Source organism: Olea europaea, chromosome 7 (assembly GCF_002742605.1).
Source record: "Olea europaea var. sylvestris chromosome 7, O_europaea_v1, whole genome shotgun sequence".
In the NCBI taxonomy this organism is placed as follows: Eukaryota; Viridiplantae; Streptophyta; class Magnoliopsida; order Lamiales; family Oleaceae; genus Olea; species Olea europaea.
In genome coordinates, this window is record NC_036243.1 from 23,934,242 (window position 1) to 23,958,992 (window position 24,751).

Genomic DNA, 24,751 nt, shown 5'->3' on the forward strand with positions numbered 1-24,751 from the left:
TTTTTCAGTAACACGTCGACAAGTATCACTCGAGGTTATAACCTTCTATCGACGGATGTGCCTTATGATGATAAATTTTTGTTTCACACATGTCAAGCTCAAGAATTTCACGAATGAGTGTTTTGGAAATAGTGATACGCACATTGTTAAGAAAACACATAATTGTGCCCGACCGGATAACCATTCAGTGATAAAATTCTCTCATTAACCTAGGATATACGTGCTCTTTCATCCCGACTACATTGGTCCAACCCATGTGTTCTAAGAAATTCTCAATGTGAAATGTAGGTACTAATAGTGTAAAATCAGAGAGATCCACATTTTTACCTATGAGAATGGGAGATTTCTCAAATGGGTTCGTAGGTACCTCGGGTTCCTCATCAATTTCTTCATTGGAGGAGCGTGGTGGAGGATACATAGCAGTCCTTTTGGGGCAATTTGCTACTCGTTTCTCTCTTGGCATGGTGGAAAATGTGAAAAATTGATGAAGAAAAAGCTAGGGTTCAAACTTATGCGATTTGGGGATTTTGGCAAATGATAGCTTGAGATTTCGAGTAATAGCGAGTGTAGAGGTTGTGGGTAAGAGAGATTTCTAAGAATTTAGCAAAATGAATATGTTGTAAGATGAATGAGAAAGATTTTGAGGGAAAGAAAATCGAAAAAGAGGAGAAGAAGTGAGGAGGAAGATGACTGGTTCAGTTTAAAAAATGATTTTCCGTTGTACCGGACGGTCCGATACATCATACCGAACGGTCCGGTTAGGTAGAGAATTCTCTTCAACAACGGACTAATGTACCGGATAGTCCGTTGGGCTTGTCCGGTACTTACCGGACGGTCCGTTTTGGTCGTCCGATACAATTTTTTTTTTTAACTAAAATACTGAAATATGATGAAATCATAAAGAAGCAATACTTTGGACAATTTTATAAAAACCTATGGATGTTGATCATTGTGATAGGGAGAATTAACCATATTATACTTCATCTTCATCGATAATTCCTAATCCTCTTTGAATATATGTGAAACGATCGTGTGCAAGAGGTTTGGTGAGAATATAAGCCAATTGGTCCTCGGTCTTTATAAATTCTAATTCAATATCTCCTTTTTGCACATGATCATGAAGAAAATGATGTCGAATCTCAATATGTTTAGTTCGTGAATGCAAGACGGGATTTTTAGACAAATTTATGGCACTAATATTATCACATAAAATAGGCACATGAGTGTAAGACAAATGATAATCACATAGAGTTTGTTTCATCCAAAGTGTTTGTACACAACAACTAGCGGCCGAGATATATTCCGCCTCGGCGGTGGATAGTACAATGGGATTTTGTTTCTTACTAGATCAAGACACAAGTGCAAAGCCTAAAAAGTGACAATTTTCACTTGTGCATTTATGATCAACATTATATTCGACCCAATCGGCATCCAAATAATTAATTAAGTCAATATGAGTGCCTTTTGGATACCAAAGTCCTAAAATTCTCATACCACTTTAATAACGAAAAATTCTTTTTACGACCTTTACGTGTGATTTAGTTAGGATTAGATTGAAAGCGAGCACATAGGTAAATACTAAACATAATATCGAGTCGACTAGCAGTTAAATAAAGAAGGGATCCGATCATACCTCGATATTTTGTGATGTCCACGGATGTTCCTAGTGATGGCAATTTACCCCGCCCCGCCCCGAATGGGGCAAAAAAAAGCCCCGTCGCGGGGCGCCAGGTGGGGTTGCCCTGCCCCGGACCCACCCCGTGAAAAAAAAAATGTATCATATAAAAGGTAAACTAGAGTCACGCCAGACCGGTTGCCCACTTCCCCACCAATCCCCACACTTGCAGCTTGCGCTAATTTTTCTTTTCAATTTCCTCGCTCAAAATCGACTCGATGTCTTGACCCATTCACAAAGCGGCAAAGCCCCCTTCACCCTTCCAGCAATCCAGTAGCTAGAATCCTAGATTGAGACCATTTAACACATCTCTCCGGTTAGCTCTCTTGTTCACGTTTTGGATTCTTTTACGGTATTGTTGCGTTAAATGTTTTTGTTAATTTACCTTGGATTTGTTGGTGTTTGGATTTTAGGGGCTGTCTTTCTCTGTATGTGCCTCTATTTAACCCTTCTACTGTTGTACTAATTATTTATCACCGTTCTCTGATAAATTCTCTCATGGGATGGAAGCTTCTTGATTATTTTTCTGGCTTCGATCATGTTACTGACCATATATTCTTGCTCATCTCTGATTGAAAAAATTGATGCACAAACAGAGTTTGATTTTTCTGCTTAAATATTTATCTGTTTGTATATGTTTGTGTGAGGTGTGTAGGGGATTCTTTATTTTATAGTTTAGGCAGTATAATTAATTGTTTTCTTGGAAAGTACTGAATTTGGGTTCAGTATATATTGTTTTGAATTTGACATTGAATTATGGGTTTAGGGTTTGGAATACTTTTGCTGAAAATTTGGTATAGATGTAATTTAGGTGAAATGGAAAACGTATTCTGGTATCTTTGATCGTAAGGAACATTCAAATGACTTTTGATATCTTTCAAGAATCTTTTAAATTAATCAACAATTCATTGGTGATCTAGTTTTTCTGTTTGAATTATAAGATAGCAAAAGAAAATTCAGTTGCTCTGAATTGAACCCAATTCTCGTATTCGAAATGTGATTGTATACTAAAGTTCAAATTCTGAAGTCTATGGCCAATGTCAATGTGCAAATGTTGTATCTATGAGATTTGTTTGCAGTGTAAATACTCAGTGTGTTGATGTTAGTTTTATGATCATAGAACTTGATTAGTTGGCATTCGTTACTAACCTTAATTGCGCATAGGTTATAAAAGCAGGGTCCCTTTCTTTAGCTAAAAACCCTTTGAAACCCTTTGAAACAGTGAACATAACCCTTTGAAACCCATGGTAAATTAGCTAAAAACCCTTTGAAATTCAAGAAACAGTGAACATAACTTATACAAGCATGGTCCCCTTCTTTAACAGCCGTCAAATCATCTTTAACAGCAATAATGATTTCTTGATCCTCTGTGACAAAACCTACAAAAAGATCATACAGTGTACCACTGGGCAAGCTAGAATCACTCAACTTCATGGAAATATGATTAGCCAAAGCACTTCCCATTGAATCATGAGACAAGATTGAACTAAAATAATAGTTGCACAATATGGGTTCTCGATCAATAGCTAAGAATGAGATAATGTAAAAGGTCAAATGAATAGAGAATCTGATGCCCTTCATTGCTTTTATTCGGACGAAGGGCTTAGTGGCAAAATTGATTAATATTATATATATGGTGAATCTTAGTTTATTTTAAACTTGAGAAGTAAGTTTTGCTTATAAAGTTGAAAGATCCTAAAGGGATCAAAGAATAATGCCATATTTGCTCATTACTTTCTGTTTACATAATGACTTGGAAATAACATTCTTAACAATCGTTTGTTATTTGCACAGATGTCTGGCCCAAGTAGTGTTGGAAGTATTAGATTAGGACCAATGCCAACACGTGAGGAAGATAGCACGATCTATGTACCGGAGAGCAATGTCCCGCAAGAAGATCCAGTTGAACTGTTACCAAATGCGGATGAAAGGACAATAAACCTAAGTGAAGAAGAGCGTGATATTGGAGAAATATCATTTGGAAAGAGGAAATTGACTTCAACTGTGTGGGAGCAGTACAAAAGACAGAAAATTGGTGAGAAATGGAAGGCTATATGCAATCATTGCAAGAAATAGTTAGGGGGTGAAACAAAAAATGGTACAAAGCATTTGCCTGATCATTTGAAGAGATGTGTACTCCATTATAAGGATAATACTCACCAAGCAACATTAAATTTCAAGAAGGATGCCATGAGTGGCAAGGTCACAATGGGTACTTACTCTTTCAATCCAGATAAGTATAGATATAGTCTTTCGAAGATGGTGATTTTGCATGAGTACCCTTTGTCTATGGTTGATCACATTGGATTCGAGAGTTCTTGCACGACCTACAACCATTATTTAAGGTTCCTTCTCGCAACACTTTGAAGAGCGACATTTTGAAAATTTGTGAATACGAGAGAGCCAAAAATATGATTGCACTTGAGAAGATCGAGAGTAGAATTTCGATCACTACCAACATGTGGACCTCTTCTAATCAAAGGAAAGGATTCATGGTTATCACTGCTCATTTCATAGATGATTCGTGGAAATTACAGAGTCGAATCATGAGGTATAGTAAAACATTACATTCACTTGTTCTCATAATTTACCAAAATGATATTCTTTTAGTTGATTTAATTTGTTCTTGAATGAACTCAAGTTTATATATGTGTCGTGCCTATACACTGCTGATGTGCTTTCAGAAACTCTATTAAGCAGCTTGATGGACTGGAATATTGATCGTAAGTTACTAACTTTGATGGTAGATAATTGCACCACAAATGGTGCAATGATTAGTATTATGTTAAGTCAACTTTGTACTCGTTCTCTTGTATTGAATAGTGATTTTTTTCATATGAAGTGTTGTGCACATAAATTAAATCTTATTGTGAAGGATGGGTTGGACATTATTAGTGGTAATGTTGAGAAAATTCGTGATAGTGTTGCTTATTGGACAGCCACGCCAAAGAGATCTGAAAAATTTGAGCTCTTTGCACGTTAGTTGAAAATTGATTGGGAGAAAAAATTGGTGCTTGATTGTAAAACAAGGTGGAATTCAACGTATTTAATGCTTAGTACTGCTTTGATTTATAAGGATGTTTTTCCGCATTTGAAACGGAGGGAGTCATGAAATAAATGTTTCCCTAGTGATGGTGATTGGGATTTAGTAAAAGACATAAGTGAGAAGTTAAAGATTTTTTTTTTTTTTTAGGTTACCGAATTGTTTTCAGGAACAAATCATCCAACTGTTAATCTCTTCTTTACAAATGTTTGTGAAATCAAACTGTCGTTGTATGAGTGGCTTGAATCTCCTTATGTGGAAGTTCAAATGATGGTAATCAGTATGATGGAAAAGTTTAATAAGTATTAGAGCGATATTCATAGAGTTTTGGCTTTAGCAGCAGTCTTGGATTCGATGTATAAGATGATGTTAGTTAAGTTTTATTATCCTTGTATTTTTAATCACAATGCTGCAAGTGAGATTGACAAAATATATCAAGTTTGTGGCAAGTTGGTGCACGATTATCAGAAAAAGAATTATTCAAGCGAGTCTTTAGCTCAGTCTTCTACTTTTTCTTGTCAAACCGAGACGTCAAGTGCTAATAATAAATCAGATCGCATGGCGAATTTTTATAAATTTTTTTCTAGTGTTGAACCTCCTAGTAGTGTGAAAATCGAGCTTGATACTTTTTTAGATGAGCCTATATTGTCTCGGTCGGATGATTTTGATATATTGACATGGTGGAAAGTGAATTCAATTAAATATCTGACTTTATCTCGAATTGCAAAAGATATTTTGGCCATCCTGGTATCTACTATGGCATCCGAGTCTGCTTTCAATACTAGTGGTAGATTTGTTAGTCCACATAGAAATAGACTTCACCCCAAAACTTTGGAGGCTTTAATGTGTGCTCAAGATTGGTTATGAGCCGATATTCACGGTACGATGTATAGAAACATTTGTTTTTTATATTGTTTCTTTTATGAATTTTCTTATTACTAATTATTTTATTTTATTAATAGCGAATTCTGCGCCATCTGCATATTTTGGAAGTTGCTCCAAGATGAATGATGAGGAGGTAATTTTATTTATTACATAATTTAAATTTTAATCATCGTTATTATGAATTTATGATGATATTGAGTATAATATTTCTTTCATTTTTCAGGATCCATCTTCTACAATCTCTGAACTTGCCAATGAATAAAGTTATAATGATGGAAAAACAACAAATTTAATTTTTGATAAAGAAGTGAAATTTAGTTACAATGTAATTGTATTTGTAATTGTTTATTTTCGAATATTGTTTGTTTAGAGTACTTAATTTGGATGTTAACGTTTTTAAATTGTGAATTTAACGTTTTTAAATTGTGAATTTGAAGGAAAAAGAAAAAAAAAAGAAAAAGAAATGGGGCAGTATACGGGGCGTGACCCTGCCCCGTCTAATTGACATTTCCATCCAATTGCAAATCAACAGGGATTGTAACGTGCACAAAATCAGCATGGATCATAGTCTTGCACAAAATCAGCATGGATATTTGTCAATTTTCCTTGTAAACCTTTATAGAAAATTGCACAATGTTAGCATAGATCTTAGCCAATTTTCTTTGTATAGCAACCTCATTGTACTTATTTATTGACTTCAAGAATGAATGAAACATATAGCAGAATTATCCATTTTCTTCTTTAACAACTGTCATAACACTTTAAAAGAGGTGACTCTCGTCAAAATGGACTATCCTATGCAGCTGCTTGACTTCTCCATTATTAGAACTCCTGTTGTAAAGTTAGTTGATGATTTCCTTCAAAATAAAGGGTTACTTCCTATTATCTTACGATTTCAACTACTTTTGTGGGATAGATTGTGTAACTCTTTTTCCAAAGGTAATTGGCTCGAATTTGCTCTTTGTAGTTTGAACGTGTAGTTTGCATATGTACATCCCACTCATTGGATCACTATGATGCACTATCGTGTTTGACACAATAATACGCAAATTTTTCAAAAAAGTACTAATAATACCACACATCTAAAATACGTCAATTAAATTCTTTAAAATTTTTCATTTATATTGTACAAATTTAGTTTTATACATATTTTTACTTTTTTTGTGTTAGTACCTATTTGTTATTTAATGATGACATTGAGTTATAAACATATAATAGTTTTGATAAAAAAAAAGAAAATGATCATGGTAGAGTGTTAGTATTAGTGATTGATAGGTATCGGATACGAACACGCTATCCTAATTGAACACATGTAAGTTTGGGACATCCATATCACCATCATAATCTTTTGGGACATGTAAGTTCATATAATAGCTAACTTTATTCTCAAAATTTTCCAAATTCCATACAATGACTTGTATTGTTCTTGGTGCAAGGCTTGGTTACTTTGGAATGATGGCAAGACATTGGAAATACTTGATGAATGTCTGAAGCAGGCATAAGACGAGTTCCAAGTTTTGAGATGTGTTCTAGTCGCTCTATTGTGTGTCCAGAAATTTCCTAGAGACAGGCCAACAATGGCATCGATAGTTTTATGCTGGGAAATTTAGGCTTGACATTGCCTCAACCGAAGGAACCTGGATTTTTCACTGAAAGGAGTTCTTATAAAACAGGTGTGAGTCTTCAGGGCAGTTGCCTCTCTGAAAATGTCACGACATTAGCAGTGCTTGTTGCTAGGTAGAAAAGTTAAAGGTGGAATACAAATAATTTGATGCATTTTTAGGTGGTCTATTGAGTTATTTGCTCAATCTAGGGGTCGGAACATACTTGTAGCGATGCCTTGTACTAAAATCCCTCACTAAAGAATGTCCCCAACAAATTTTGTTTTAGGACATTACTACATATTCAACAAGTTTTACATGGTGGATTGGTTACATAATGCCACATATCACTTTATCATTTATCAAATTAAAACACAGACAACTTTTTCCTCCACAATATTTTATGTAATTTCTTTTGTACCATTTTTATATACAAGTAACATAATTCTTTGTTTTAAAGTGTCTCTATGATGCCTGCTGCAATCTTAGCCACTCTTTGTTTCCTTTGTAGAAATTAGACATATCAAAGTGGGTGGACTAATCTGGACCAGCCAAATCGATTTTGTACACGGTCCAACAGTTAACCATAAACCCGTGTAAATTATACTTAAATAAAAATAAAATTATTGAAGAGGAGAGAGAGACAATCGTTATTCTCCCTCCTAGTTGTGAAGTGCCTTACTCAAGATAGTCATAGACTTACAATTATCACAAGTATGCCAATGACTTGAAAGTTTGCCGTTATTAGTTGTCAACCTCTATTTTTTTTTTATTACATCCAAATTACAGGGAAAAAGAAGTCTGGACCCTTTCACATTCAGGACGGCCCACCGTGGTAAGATTCAGTCCTGCTTTCACATTAAGAAAATCAACATTGTCTGCCATTGTGTGTTGGTCCACATGTGCGCCGACCTCTACGGCTCTATCAATGTCTCTCCACTTGACATCAACAACCAAGTCTTATATAGAATTTTAGTCCACTTATATTTCATTCCACACTATTTTTTCCAATTGGAAAACTACTGACAGGAACCGACGATTTATAAAGTAATTAATTTAGTTGAAATAAAATCAATGTTAATGAAAATATTTAAGAAAATCAACAATGTTTTCTCGCATTGGACCGAGTTCGTTTTATAGAAGTCCATCTCATATCTTGAAGTCTATGAAGATATGAATTTTAACTGTAGCCATCATCTGAAATGAAAATACATTGAAGAAAGGAAAAATAAAGTTTAGCAAAAAGATTTGAGAATTTTTCTTTTCCTATTAAATTTTGTGTACATTACAAATGACAGACGATGCATCCCATATGGAAATTATTAATTATTTTAGAAGTTTTAGATTTTAATATTATATGATAGTTTTAGATTTTTTCATATGATTAAAATTACATTGATGGTAGTTTTTTATTTAATCGTATGTGAGTTTTTCTTATAGAATAGGTTACATTGCATTGTATAAGTAAGACCGATTGGGTCTTGAAAAATAAAATTTAATGAAATGAAAAATTGAGTATTCTCAATTATGTATCCAGATACTTTGTATTTTGCGAAATCGATGAGTTCCGGCCAGCTATGTTGCATTCATGAGCGAATCAACAGGAACTAGAAAGTGATTAATGATTCTCGCATTTTCATTACACGCTACATTACGTTAAGGGGAGTGTCTTTATTTTGGACTTTTAAAGAATTTTGAGGATTTCATACGTTTAGGTATATTCAATTGAATTTTTTAAGGCTCTCTAAAAGTTTAGGTGTATTCAATTGAGACTTCTATAAACTTTTAAAAAGTCTTTAAAAGCTACGAGATATTCAGTTGTAATCAATTCAGGATTATTCTATATGTACATCATTACTTTTGAATTTAAATTATAAACAGTTGTTTCAAAACGTAGATTTCCATGTAATCGATCTATGTTTTTTTATTTTATTTTTCGTTTTGTTAAGAACAATTTGTGTTATTAGAAATTTCACGAAAAATTTTGATTATGTTCTTAGAAATTAATGTAAAGGTTTTTTATTACTCTATTTGGGCCAAAATTGAATGACTGAATCGTGGGTAGTAACTTTAATCAATAAAATTTTATGGGCATCTTTTAATTAGGTAGTAAAAAAAAGATTGTAATTTTTCAGGTATATAATGAATTTAGAACTCCATGAAAGATTTTTATTAATTCTTAATAAATTCATAGAGGTTCATAAAATCCATAAAATCATCCACTTAACAAAGTCTATAAATATCTTTAAAAATCTCAATTGATTTATTCTAACTACTGTATTAAGGTATAAGAAAAGGTCAGACGCACTTATAAATTATAATAGAAGACGTGTGAAAGAAATTTCAAGGTGCTTTATCAAAAGAAACAGCATTACATAAAGAACCCTCCAAAGAAAATTGGGTCAAGAAAATATAACTCCTTTGACTTTCTATTAATAAGCTCTCTAGATTTTTTTTAATTTAATTTTAAGCACAAATTATAAGTTACTTTTAATAAATAAATCTTGATAGACATTTTTAATTCTATCAGGAACCGCGTCGTTCCAGGGAATTTTGTGTCTGGAGGGCGAATATCTTTAGATGATGTTGATATTATTTGTTAATTGTATACTATCCTTAGTGTTCATTTTATATTCTCTCTTAGTATAAATGAAACTTAAGTGCCTTTTCTGGATAGGCCTCTGCTTCTGATTGCCGTAAATGTAAACCTACAAGCACAATCTTTCCAAAATCATCTTCTCCTCTGACACATTTACTTTGATTAGTTTCCTATAACATTTTCCTCCACTTTTGGATACATGTGAATGGATTCCGTTCTATTCATCTCACTCTTCTACTTGGTCGTCGCAATATTACATTTAAATTTATGCAGGGCAGTCGATATTATACAGCCAAACCAAGTTATTACCGGTGGTGAGACTATAGTTTCCTCAGGCCAAAGATTCGAACTCGGTTTCTTTTCCCCGCCAGGCTCCATTAACAAATATTTGGGAATTTGGTACAAGCGTTCTCCAGAGACGGTTGTGTGGATAGCCAATAGGGAAAACCCTGTGGCTGACTCAAATGGGATCTTAACATTCAGTAGTGATGGAAATCTTGTGATCCTGAACAGCACGAATGGCATTATTTGGTCACCAAATTGTCCAAAACCAGGACAATATTCAATTGCACAGCTTCTGGAATCAGGAAATCTAGTGCTGATAAGGAAGAAGGATATGTATGGACCAAGCTATTTGTGGCAAAGCTTTGATTTCCCAACAGATACACAATTACCTGGAATGAAGATGGGATGGAACTTAAGCAGTCGACTGAATCGATATTTAAGTTCATGGAAATCTGAAAGTGACCCGCGCCTGGAGACTTCACTTACAGAATTGATTATCTCAGAACTCCCCAACTCATGCTTCGTAAAGGATCAAAGAAGATGTATAGGTCTGGGGCATGGAATGGACAATCTATTAAAGGCTCTGGTATGTTAGCCAATCAAGTTAACAAATATAACTTTGTTTGGAACAACAAAGAGTTGTATTTCATGCATGAGATTAGTGGTAACGCCATAATCTCGAAACTGACATTGAATCAATCTGGAATGATACAACTCTCAGTACAGAATGAAGGAGACATTGATTGGATTAATGTGTTCACAGTGCAATATGACTTATGTAATACGTACGGACAGTGTGGCCCTAATGGCATTTGCAGAATCAGTAAGATCCCAATTTGTGAGTGCTTGGAGGGTTTTATTCCAATATCACAGAGAGAATGGGATGGACTTAATTGGATGAGCGGATGCGTTAGGGGGACTCCAACAAATTGCGAGAAAAGAGATTGGTTTAGGAGGCTTGGAAATGTGAAATTGCCGGACCTTAAACTGTGGCTCAATAAAAGCATGAGCCTTAAGGATTGTAGGAGAGAATGCCCCAAGAATTGTTCTTGCACGGCTTTTGCAAGTTCAGATATTGGTAGAGATGATAGAACTTGTTTCATTTGGTTTGGCAATCTGACTGATCTTAGAGAACTTGATAAAAAAGACAGTGAGCAAGATATTTACTTTCGCATGGCTGCTTCAGAACAAGGTAGATATGAAATTAATCATCCATGTAATTATTTTTAATGAATTGAACATAACCAGTAAATTTACTAAGCATTACTTATTGATCTTTCTTTTAAATATGTATTAAGTTGTTGTGTGTGTCAGCTCAATTGTTGTTGTTGTTGCTGCATTAGATTCAGATCAAATTAAAAAGAAAAACAGACAAGTAATGATTGCAGTATTATCGACAGCCAGCAGGATGCTTTTCCTAGGTTCATTTGCTTGGTGTGCATTGCACAAGAGGAAAAAGAGAAGAGGTAAAAAGTAAACATTTTCAAAGAATCTTTATTGACTAAATTACAATATTTTTCATGACAAGTTTGATAGGGAGTATTTGATAGCACATAATATTACTTATTAAAGAACAAAAGAAGCTAAAATCATGTGCATTACTTTTAAATCTTATTGAGTACTGTGTATCAAACATTCACTTAGAGTCGTCCAATGCTAGTTGTAGCACATGTATAAAGGGGATAAATTATGAACTTTTTTCGTGTTTGCTATTGATCAAACACCCATGTATCAACAATTATTCCCATTGACTTAAGCCATCTTTCGCAGATTCAATGACGATCGAGAATGAGATAGAGTTACCATTGTTTGACATGGCAACTATTGCTACTACTACTGACAACTTTTCAGGCTATAACATGATTGGAGAGGGTGGTTTTGGACGTGTTTACAAGGTATGTAGGCATCAACGAAAATTGTTTTTTGCTTACAAGTAAATGGCATCATTAAGACTTTTTCAATTTCAAAAAACATTTTAGGGGAAGCTATCATCGGGACAAGAAATAACAGTGAAGAGGCTTTCACAAAGTTCTAGGCAAGGTCTACAAGAGTTCAAAAATGAAGTAGTTCTGATTGCCAAACTTCAACACCGAAATCTTGTCAGGCTACTTGGGTGTTGCATTGAAGGAGAAGAAATGATGCTTATCTACGAGTATATGCCTAACAAAAGCTTGGACTACTTCATATTTGGTATGATTATAAAATTGATAATGGCAAGATCTCCTTTTTACATACTTCAACTACATTCAATTTTGTTTAATAAAATGTGCAGAAGAAAGTAGAAAAGAGTTTCTTACATGGGAAAATCGCTTTGAAATTTCCATGGGAATATCAAGAGGGCTACTTTATCTTCACCAGGATTCTAGATTAAGGATTATACATAGGGACCTCAAAACCAGCAATATATTATTGGACAGTGACTTGAACGCTAGAATTTCTGACTTTGGACTTGCAAGAAGTATTGGAGGAGACCAATATGAAGCCCAAACAACAAGAGTAATTGGAACATTGTAAGATTTGTCAGTTATTTTTTTCTCCTCTTGCACTTCATCATGCTTTTATTATGCTTCATCATATTAGGATTCATTTTAGTGGCTATACGTCCCCTGAATATGCTGTTGATGGGAAATTCTCAACGAAGTCGGATGTTTTCAGCCTTGGTGTTCTCTTACTAGAGATTGTGAGTGGTGCAAAAAATAGGAAATTTAGTCATCCAGATCACCATCATAATCTTTTGGGACATGTAAGTCCATATAATAGTAAACTCTTTTTCCTCCTTTTTTTGCCAACTTATCATAATTTCATGATGCTGTTCTTGGATTAAGGCATGGTTACTGTAGAATGAAGGCAAGGCCATGGAAATAATTGATGACTATCTAAAGCAATTCTATGATGAGTCTCAAGTTTTGAGATGCATTCATGTGGCTCTATTGTGTGTCCAGAAACTGTCAGAAGACAGACCAACGATGGCATCTATAGTTTTCATGCTGGGAAATGTAGGCGTAACATTGCCTCAGCCGAAGAAACCTAGATTTTTCATTCAAAGGAGTTCTAATGAAACTAATGTGATTCTTGAAGAGAGTCGCCTCTCTGAAAATTCTATGACAGTAACAATGCTTGCTGCCCGATATCAGAAGTTTGCATGCAGTAATACTAATGATTTATTTTTTTATTTATCAGAAATACCAGCAACATACACTTAGACCTAATGTGGGGTTAGGATACCCCTGTCCACGATTTATTGATTGAAAGAAAAAAAGCAACCGGACATTTCATAGAAGTTTCATATTGTAATACTAATGGTTTGATGTCTTCATTGTGAGTTTGCCGCATAATTTGTTTTTGGCTCAAGTTGGAAGGTGTTTTCCAGAAATTCTTTTGGATACAATTCCATCTTTTTATATTGTAGGAATTCGCAGCATACTTTAACATGAATTTCGGGTCAAGAAATTTACTTGAAATGATGAATTCTAAGATCTTTTTGGGTGGTTGATCACCTTGAATTCCAAAGCTCCAAATTCTGCATTTTCTTGTTCTCCAATGATCCCAATCCCGATCACAATGGAATGAGATTATTATCCACAATCTAAGTGCCATTTTTTGTGAGATTTTATGCCAAAACTATGATTCTAGGGACTTTTTAATTTTGATGTGAATTTTCATACGAATTTTCACTTTTTTCATGCCACCATTTTTTCTTTTCTCCATAACTTCTATATGGAGGTTGTAAGGAGCTATTTTGAGAGTTATAGATTAAATTCCAAATTCAAACTACTCCCTCCAACCTTTTTAAAATTTTGGGGGTCGGGTCACCCCACATGGGCGACCCATTACCCATATTTTCCAACATCTTCCACTCACACATGATGGGGTTGATCCGAACCACAAGTGACAACGAATGCCACACCTTAGACCTTTCTCAAAATCTATCTCACAAAAATTCATAAGATAAATAGATTGTGCGACGACTGAGTAATATTAGAGCTCACGTTACTATAAACCTATTAGGGATATATAGTAGCTCTGTTAGAGGAACATCACATGTCGCTATACCCCAAACTCGTTTTCCAACATTAACTCAAGTATTTCCAATGCCTCGAGTATTTATGGAACATATTGAACACCACATCGTATCATTATATTCACAACTGTGTTCTATACCCTAAATAGTTAAACACAATTGTTCGGCCGGTAAATACAAACAAAAATGTTGGTCAAAATAGTTTCCTTTCCTACTTGAATCCTTCAATTTTAAATCGGCTATTTTTCTAGACATGTCCCATCAAACGAAATCAATCATAGTTATTGGCAACATGTTAAAGTAGCAACACTAAAATAAAATCTCAAAAAATAGTCAAAAGTCATAAGGGTATATATGATGTTATATAAACCTTAGGATCTCACACAATGAGGAAGCAGGTATCCATTCACTCATTTACCTAATATTAGTCGTACAAGTACACGTGGTATGAAACACATGCTACGATGTTTTCTCTCTTTCTTGGAGTGTATGTCATATTTTTTGTCAACAAATAATAACGTACAGATCCTAGTTCAGGTATTCCCCGATACCTAACTTGAGTTCTCTTTATATTCATTTTTCTAGGTAATCTCAAATTGAGAACCCGATCTGGCTACTAAACAGGTTTAATGGATAACAAAATTTATTTCAATTACTTGTTGTAATCTCATCTTGATAGCTTATCAAGACGACTGGATCATGTACACAATATGATCACTGTGTCTCATCTCAGAACATCTCAAAGTGTCTGAGGTGATTGCTTGTGAGAGCGAGCCAATCTCAACCTGTTAGACATACTTTATATGTGCATACAAATTATTTATCTCATAATCCCGACACTAAATTACACATGAACTCAAAATTATTCATCTATGGGCACACAAAACTCAATCAAGAGTTTTCTGATACAATAAGTATCATATTCTACAAAATTCTAGAGATTCAATATTACCAAAAAATATATCTTTAGACATCTTCATATTATAATGATTATGTATAATCATTTATGTAGATATATTGCAAAGACACTTTTTTGCTAATGTCTCTCACAAAAATACCATCAAGTGTTTGGTTCCATTTTAATACTTGAGATCTTAACATATAAGATAGTTTCGTAATTATCATGAATCTCATATTCTCAACTAGTATTATTAGATGCTCAATACATCTATACCAAACAATTTCTTTAGCTGTCAAGATATAAATTATGATATATGTTTATTGCTACTCTATATAGCAAGAATGCACAAGTTTAGTAACTAATTGTGCTCGACTAAATCTCATTCTTAGTCGATAATTGTATTTCTATCCCAATCACAAGTTTTTTTTTTGGCAACGAGATAGAATAGTTGATAGCAGCACTCTTCAGGTATCACAATACATTTTCTAAAAATAATATGGATACCCACTGACTAGATCCATGTCATGACCAATGTTAGGGCAAGTATACATTATAGTAAACTTCTATTTCCTGACTCTTTTTCTTTGTGCCCTTATGGAGTCTTTGAGCATTTATGAAGACTCATATGATTACCTTCCGATATAGAGGTACCAATAAGGTAGCAATTCCACATGAGTTCTTATAGAATAAAGCTTTTGTGATAGAGTAAGAATACTCGAATAATCTTTTTAATACAAATCATACAATTTGCTAAACTCACATCTTTGTCTCAAAGATCGAGGACAACCATTTCAAAGTGGTCTCTATACATTCCTTTTCATACTTAGTCAATCCAATATAATCAACATTAAAATTAGAATTACAACCTACCATCAGACCATTACATAAATATAATAATTTTTGTCCATATGACGAAAATTTTTGTACGAGATTTAACCCTGTTAAAAACTCAAATACGACGGTCAAGATGACTGTATTAGGCCATAAGTGTAACTATAAAATTACCACAATACTAAAAAAAGCCTTTAGCATAAAATTTACAAGATGATTCATGTTGATCTCTTTAATTATTTCTCAATTGAGAATAAAAATACAGTCTCTTGATTTATTTGGTGTAACTCTAAATATAAACATACTATCATGGCTAGCATCAACGTACAGAAGCGATTTCCATTGTCATGAAATTCTTTTATTTAGTTCATTATACTCATATTGAGTATAACCTTTATCAAAAAGATGATTTTATATATCAAAAACTCATTAGTCTTCCACATAGTTTTCAAGAACGCGAATATTCTCAGTAAACATAATGTCCAAATAAAACTTCCACCATATCCCAAAGTAGGTTAAAATTCTAAACTCCATATATATACTTCAATAATTTCCTTAAAATTTTCCACTAGTTTTCTGAACCAAAAATCATTGATATTAAATAGTTCAAAGCTCCCACTCGGAACCGAGAATCATTGATATTAAACAGCTCTCAGTTCCCATTCGAAACCAAAAGTCATTGGAATTAGATAGTTCTTGGATGGTTCACACTCAGATAGATAGGTCAAACTCAAAAATAGATTACTCCCATTTAAATTAGAAGTTTGAATCAACTCTTATATATTCAAAACTGATTCATCAATTGACATCCATCAAAAATTTCACTTAAATACCTTTTTTTGGACTACATATAAGTCATCGAGGCACATCTCATTCTCGATAGACTCATGTTTCCGAACTCATTATCCAGAACATATAAATCCATTATGAGTCTATGATAACACACATTTGGTTATCTACGTGTCCAAAACTTATATATTCCGAAAGTATCAACATTGAAAGAACTCCATTAACTGATATGTTGTAGTTAGCCAACGCTCTTTCCAAAAGCAAATACATAAGTTGGACTGTATATCTCAAACCTCATCATATTCAGTAATATTACATTCATTCAATCAAATACACCATATAATTATTGGTGATTAAGGAATAGTCTATCAAATAAGAATCTCTTTCATTACATAGATCATTGATATCTAGTGATAGAGATTCACACCATTATATAATTCTCAAAGTCTTCACTTCCACATTCTAATTTTCTACTCGGCTTCAAAAAAGTCTAAACCAACACAATACTTTCAACTTAAGAAAATTAGAGGCATATCTGAAATGCGTGAATCCATCTATAAATGTAACAAAAAAAATGAAGTTCTATCTCTAGCTCTCTTAATCATAGCCCGCAAAGAAATTCGGATGAATTTATGGAAGTTTAGCTTTTATAGCTTTGAATGATTTTCTCAACTTAAAACCTCAAACCATTGCTCAAATATCTAGAACCATAATAAACATCATCACTATGAGTATGAACAGAACTACCACGTATAAGTTTAAGTAAGAGACCACTCTTCGAAGAACAATAACTGATATCAAATTTAATGGAGTCTTTGATACTATCTCAAAATCGAATAGGAGATCAGTTTCTTCACTTTGCAACACTAAGTTGCAGTATCAAGCATATAAAAATCCACTCTATCATCATTATTTGTATATATTTACTTTTATCAAGTCAAAGACTCGACAATAGAATAATATACCTTTGTCTTATATAAAGTGGGTTTCTAGTCCTTGAATCCATGATCCACACAAGATAAAATCCAATATATATAGTGTTGACACATAAACAGCACTAAGAGGATTATATTCAAGTGCAACATCATTTAGCTTAACTACTTTAGAGCTAAGAGATTCAAATCTCATAATTGAAGCACTTGAACCTTTTATTGATCCTTTATCAAAATCACTTTCATTTACTTATTGTCTGATATATTCTTCTTGGTCCCTTTTTCAGTCTCGTCATTTATCTCGCATTTGTTCTAGCTCATTTACTACTTAGGATTCAAAGTTTTACACAAACTAGAACATTGCTACGCAAGCATGTCCTCGAGACTTAGCAACATCAAGTCGCACGTCTTTTAACTCACATAGCGGGCAGTGTCAATATAAAAAATTGACACTTCAATTTGTAAGTCACAATGACTTTCAAAGTTCTCATATACTGAGAAGAGACTAGTTTAAACTTACTGCTCATCCAAAAATAATGTGACCAACGAAAATGTTAACAATATGTTAACCATCAACTAAGTCACATTCGAGAAAAAACTCATTTATATCATAAATTAACAATTCAAATGTTCAAGTACTAGAATCTATCTTTTCTCATGCTTAACGAAATTCTGATCTTTATTCTCTAGAGTAGTATGACCTACATAAGGTCTTCTATTGCGTGATTGATACTTTCTAAAGCATCATGTCTTTCTAGTACACTCAAAATCTTAGCATGCCAAATGTTATCTCACTTAGCTTATCACCTTTTTAAGGTCAACTATTATAGATTTTGATGTCATGATCTATCATATTTTTTGAGACATTTTATTCTCAACCAATGCCCATTTATGCTGTAGAACCCCAAATAATTTTAAACACCTTAGTGGCACTAAGACATGAATATTGGATGGCTAAAGTATACTTCAAATTTTTAGTCTCATTTTATACCCATTTACGACATAGAAAACATTCGATTTGGAAAATGATATCTAGAGAAAAGTTGTAGCTTTTTGAGTTAGCTTTCCAACACACTTTGAATTGCCTCAATCGGATATCAGGAGAAGAAGTTATGATAGAAATACCAAAGGCTGTACAGTATCAATCGAAGTACGCGGATTAGGAAAAGTCAAATTCCTACACGATTTTCTAGCACCTTCTTAAACCTATAACTCCCACATAAATGGCACCCGTATTAATGAGTATTAGGCTCTTTACTTGCCCTTAAGTTGTGAGATTTTCACCTATAAATAGGCCCCAATGCATACACATTTTTCACACCAAGACAAAAGCTTCTAAATATAAAAAAAAGAGTTTTCAAGTCTAGAAAAAAGAGAAAGGATAGGGAGAAAAATTAGTTTTTCCTAGAAGTTTTGGTGCTATCAAAAAGTGTTTTCCAAGCATCAATTCTCAATGAAGTGTTTTTTTTGAAACATCAAAGGAGTGCATTTTTCAACAAAGTTCAAAGCATCAATCAATGTAGGTAGAGGTGCAAAGTGTTAATTCGTGTTAAGTTAAAAGTTTCTAGCAAATGAAGATTTATGTTAATGTTTGTATGTCTAATGGTACCTCTGGTACGGCATACACCTCCATATCTAATAGTACCTCCGGGTACGGCATGTACTTCCGGTCGAAGCGTCGTGTTAAGTCATGACTCTATGTGTTTGGGATTCTACCGAAAATCCTACTATGAAAAGGTTTCTAAAGTTACAGTTTTGAAATGTATAGCTTGACCACGAATGCACCAATAATATCTATTGAGTTTTTTTAACTCACGGGTTTAACCTCTTCTCTACAGATTGATATAATTCTACCTTGAGCCTGGATGATGGAAAAGATGGAGAGTGGTGCAACGAGCCCATGGAAAATCCGGTGAACAAGTTATTTAGATTTATTTTTGTAAACGTTTTCAATGTTATTTTTTTAAAGTATTTGAATAACGCCGAACGTGAGAACAAGGCAATTTTATTTGACATTCCAACTTTTTAACTTTTTTTATATAAAAAAAAAGGACACTGAATGTCTACTACACGCTCATCAGCAGCGTTTATTCAAAAAAATTTGTTGGTTCGTCCTTTTAATCGATTTTGATGTTCTGAGTTCATTTATGTGGTTAGATTTTACAATATCAACTTTTAGGACCATGTTCTGGATCCAAACAGATCTGGTCGTGACTAAAAATAGGAAAAAAGTATTGTTCATCTTTTAAAAAAAACGAATAGAATTTTCAGATTTTTATTAATATTTCGGGAGGCCATAACGTTTTCATTTCAACGCCAACATTTATGTCCTTTATATCATTGGAAAAGTCTCGAGAAGATCTATCCAATCATACCAAATGAACAACACGAAACATAGTGTGAAAGAAGCTATCATGTGATGAAGTTTCGGATTTTACCCTTTTTTCACGCAAAAAAAAAAAAAAAATCAAATTTATACCTAAAATTCAGAGGGCCATAACTTCTTCATTCCAAGGCCAAACTTTATGCCCTTTATATCATTGGAAAGGACTCAAGAAGATATATCTAAGCATACCAAATGGGCATCATGAAACAAAATGTGAAAGAAGTTATCATCTAATGAAATTTCTGATTTTACAAATTTTCACTCAAAAAATCAAATTTACATCTAAAATTTGGGAGGACATAACTTTCTCATTTCAAGCCCAAGTTAATGATCTTTATATCGTTGAATAGGTCTCGAGAAGATCTATCCAACCATACAAAGAGGCATCATGAGACTTAATGTATAGAAAGTTATCGTGTGAAGGATTTCAGGACTTTATAAAGTTTCATGCCTAAAATTCATATTATCTTCCAAATTTCAAAGCCTCATAACTTCTTCGTTTTAAGTCAAAAACTTGAGTTCTTTATATGGTTGGAAAGCTTATAAGAAGACCTTTCAAATCATACTAATCTTACTGCATGAAGATGAACGAACAAATGGCAGTAAATTATCAAATGATGCCATTAAATACCACGTAAGGTTTCAAAACTTTGCATACAAGATTCATAGGCCAAATTGTGTCATGTAATGACATATTTAAGTATGAATTACAGCAAGAAATTCAATCGTATTGCTCTGATACCAATGTAAAAATTTGCAGCATACTTTAACATGAATTTTGGATCAAGATACTAACTTGAAATAATGAATTTCAAGATCATTTTGTGTGGTTGAATCACCTTGCATACCAAAGCTCCAAAATTTGCATTTTGTTGTTCTCCAATTGTCCAAAAGCCGATTACAATGGAAGGAGATTATTATCCACATTTTAAGTGCGATTTTTTTTTTTTTGTGAGATTTTATGCTAAAAGTATAGTTCTAGGGACTTTCTAATTTTGGTATGAATTTCCATAGAAATTTTCACTTTTTTTCATGCCAGCCACCATTCTTTTTTCTCTATAACTTCTATATGGAGGTTGTAAGGAGGTTTATTGGGAGTTGTAGATTTGAATTCCAAATTCAAATCACTCCCTCCAACCCTTTTAAAATCTTGCTAGTCGGATCACCTCACATGGACGACCCATTACCCATATTTTCCAAGATGTATCTTGCTTGATTCCTGTACATGGAGTTTTGCAAAAAGCTAGATATTAAAATCTGCTACGTTTTTTCGATCAAAAGTCCTAGCAGCTATCACATGAAAAGAGATCGACATTTCAGTCTTTAGATAAATATCCTGATATTCACTCCATGCATTGATAAATTAAATTCAAAAATCTGTTATTCTTCTACTTTGTCCAGACAATTATGGTAAACCCTAACTTAAGCATCATGATGCAATCAGCCGCATTCTATCATCTAGAGCTAATCATATTAATGGTTTTATTTTGTTTATACGGCTATAGACGTAATTAAAGATAGTACGTCAGGGATAAAATAAAGAAATTTAAACGGTGCATCTAGTTGGTCATTTTTGTAAGTTACAATAAGAAAATGTCATTTATTCCTTATCAAGTGACAGAAAATTTAATAGTTCATCAATTGGATGTGAATTTTGCTACTCATGCGGGGACCTTTGACAGGGTGTCAGCACCACATCTAAAACTTGAATTTCCAGATTACCCTGTCACAGGCCCTTGTTTGTGTAGCAGGGTTGATTTGGTATAGCAGCCGCTATAACTCATTGTGCGCACTTGTCAGTTTAAAAATTCGCTAAAAGAATTAAACTCCAGTTCTAGTTGGATGGAGTTTGTTGTGCATTCTGAGCTACTCATGAAAGGATAGCAGACACGCTAATAGGAAGGAATTAATTAGCTTTTCGTCAAAACTCATAGTAGAAGTATCTTTTAATTAAAGAACGTTTTTAGGCCAGCATTGTAATCTATCTATAAGGTCGGTACTCTAATGGATGCCCTAACTAGATGCAGGCATTTTGTTATCTGAAACCATTAGAAACACGTGTCTTGATCATTCTGTTTTCATCTTTCGTACAATGCTACATTCTTGATCTTTTGTGTGAATAAGCTTGTTACGGCATTCCAGTTAGTCTGCAAAAATAAAAAGACTTTGAAAGCTAAGAATGAAATCTTCGGTCTTGTTTTAGTGACAGTGTAGAGCTCCTGCTATGCATCTTTCGTGGGTTGGATTTCATGCATCTATTATCTTAGTGGATAGTTGGGCACTTTTGACTACGTGTTTGGCACAGGTTTAGCTTCATACATTTTATCCTTCTCTGGCAAATCTACGGATGTAGTTTGTTTGAGATAAATGCCACCCCAGATTTCAATCTTCCTTACCTGAATACCAAGATGGTAATTGGATGGTCAAGCAAATTAGCCATCAACAGTGCAACAAACCTTTAAATTCCCAAGTTACTATTTCAAATAACAACTATGTCATCCACATAGCTCCCAAGTTGCTACTTCGAGTAACAACTATATCATCCACATAGCAAAGTAACACTTTAGAATCCTGATTGTCTTAAAGACCACTTGTAGGTGGGGATCGTGGGCTTGGGTAGGGAACCGTGGGGCTGGCAATAGTTGGGAGATGGGGTGAGGAGATGATTAAGATTTGAGTCTGGGTGGCGACAACTGGGCTTGGTTTTTCTTTTCCATTGAAATTAAGTGTTAATCATTTTACCCTTTGAAGTTGAGTTATGAGCAACAAGTGACATTTTAACAATTTTTGTCTACTCGACCTTTACAGACTCAGTTGTGATGAGGTTTCGCCATCTAGTGATTCGTATGAGCAATTCTTTCATTGTTCTACTTCATTATAGGATATATCAATAACGGTTAAAGATACTAGTCATTTTCCTTAACAATGTCACTAGGAATGTCAGCGGATGAGACTAGGGACACAGGGTGAAAAGAAAGAGGATATGCAGTAAGGTGGAGAAAGGGAGATAAAAGTGGCAGGCAAGGAAGAAGAGGAAACAAGTATTGAGTTGTGTGCCCATATAGAATATTTTTCTATGATAAAATAATCATTTATAATAAATAAATTGTGGTTTATTACATTATTTATTATTGATCCTGCAAATTAAAGTGTCTATGATCGCTTGAGATAATATAAGTTGGGTACTAGCATTGAGAAGTATAGTGTGACACAATTTATATTTTAATCGTAAATAATTTGTTCACAACCTATGTATAAGGGTTGACACCTTGTACTGGAAGGTTGTAGTGTTGACCAATTCAATATTCGGATTTATGATTTGTCGTTATCATAGAAATAGTTAAATGTGACACTAGTACACTTGAAATGTATTGAACGGACCGCATGTCGAATTTAATTCTATAACATGACCGTGCAGAGAATTAAATACATTTTACCATTATGTATTTTCATTTAAATCTCTTGACAAAATTACATATATCTTTTCGTGATTTTAATGGTTCTTTGATTTATCAATGGGTGAGATCAATTTGATTGGTTAAATATCTCAATGAGTTGGAAACTTGAGAATAGGTGGAGTAAAAAACATGAATTTGTGTCGAGAACCATCACCCTGATAAATGGATAGAGTGACTACTTAAATATTTTCTGTTGAATTATTGAAATCTGAACTCAGTGTTTAACGACGACTAAACTTCGACATCTGTGATTAGTTCATAGGATCGTTGAAGAAAATGAAACTTAAATTAATGAGAATAGTTAGATGGGCAAAACGGTCATTAATGCTCGTACGTAATTATCGGATCTCGAATGGGGATAAAATACATATACGACAGGTCAGAGGAAAATATTACAGATTTATTGGCTTCTGCGATCTTATATATTTCAAAAGTTTAGTCTTTTGTCTTTAGTGGAAAAAACAAAGACTACTAATTAGATTAGGTGGTCAAGGGTAGACTAGACAGGATCTAATTATTGGAGCTTAGATAATATATGTCCGATCAAGTCCTTGTGTTAGCTCCATAAAGTATTAGAACATAATTGCGGTAATTATAATAGTTTTGGGCTTAATTGTAATTACAATAAAATTTGGTACTTGGTTGTAACTACAATGAAAGTTGTAAACTTAATTATAATTGAAATTTTAGGACTATACATGTAATTAAATGCAAACTAATTGAATTTGGAATCTAATTTTAATTAGAACTCCTATTTGAATGTGGAATTATTATTGTATAAGGATTGAAACTCTTCTATCTCTATAGATAAAGATTAGATATATCATAAACATACTATGGAATGGAATTATACAACATTTATAATACATAATTTCATGGTGTTCAAATTTTGAAGGAAAAAAAAGAGACAATTATTTTTCTTGATTTTTCAATTGTCCAGTTCAAGAATTGGTTTCTTGATTTAATTAATAGAAAGTGTTCACCCATCGGTCTAGTCTTGACTATGGAAAATACCATAGAAGACTTGAAAGTTTGAAGCATCAAATTTTTGAAATTAAAAAACTGGAAGTTCGTGATCCAAAAAGTTGGAAGTTCGTGATTTAGAATTCATTCAAGAATTGATCATCGAATTTAGATAAAAATTTGAATTCTTTATTTTTCATATAACATACACGTGAACATCTAGACTATCTCTTTTATAGAATTAAAGAAAATTTTAATTTCTAGTTAATTCCGCTTCAGCATTCCAACAATGAGTACTGTGATGATGTGAGAAAGATTTTTCAGAATATTTTAACTAAAAGGAGACTTATAATTAATTTTTGGTTCTCTCTCTTTAATTTGT

General features: G+C 33.5%; 3 protein-coding genes across 3 annotated transcripts in view; 2 read left to right on the top strand and 1 right to left on the bottom strand.

Moving 5' to 3' along the window:
* Window positions 1–9,997: 9,997 nt before the first annotated feature.
* On the top strand, window positions 9,998–10,602 carry LOC111398089 (G-type lectin S-receptor-like serine/threonine-protein kinase At4g27290; the record flags this gene model as incomplete). Its single annotated transcript, XM_023025043.1, has 1 exon — window positions 9,998–10,602. A coding segment is annotated over exon 1 (594 nt), but the record flags the coding sequence as incomplete, so codon positions are not given.
* On the top strand, window positions 10,575–13,348 carry LOC111397520 (G-type lectin S-receptor-like serine/threonine-protein kinase At4g27290). Its single transcript, XM_023024497.1, has 6 exons — window positions 10,575–11,280; window positions 11,859–11,983; window positions 12,068–12,278; window positions 12,361–12,598; window positions 12,681–12,831; window positions 12,914–13,348. Exons 1-6 carry the CDS (start codon window positions 10,605–10,607, stop codon window positions 12,926–12,928), a joined length of 1,416 nt encoding a protein of 471 aa, XP_022880265.1. The 5' UTR covers window positions 10,575–10,604; the 3' UTR covers window positions 12,929–13,348.
* A 9,391-nt stretch (window positions 13,349–22,739) lies between these two features.
* LOC111398090 overlaps window positions 22,740–24,751 on the bottom strand; it is a 6,202-nt gene continuing 4,190 nt past the window's right edge. Inside the window, exon 3 of the mRNA XM_023025044.1 lies at window positions 22,740–22,815. Within this exon, the coding sequence (XP_022880812.1) occupies window positions 22,740–22,815 (76 nt within the window). The remainder of the gene's footprint in view (window positions 22,816–24,751) is intronic.

Bases quoted from the DNA above. Each gene is read 5' to 3' on its own strand.
- LOC111397520 (XM_023024497.1), top strand. From the start codon at position 10,605: ATGCTTCGTAAAGGATCAAAGAAGATGTATAGGTCTGGGGCATGGAAT. The intron at 11,281-11,858 runs GTAGATATGAAA...CATCTTTCGCAG, and splicing joins CATGGCTGCTTCAGAACAAG to ATTCAATGACGATCGAGAAT. The intron at 11,984-12,067 runs GTATGTAGGCAT...AAAACATTTTAG, and splicing joins GTTTTGGACGTGTTTACAAG to GGGAAGCTATCATCGGGACA.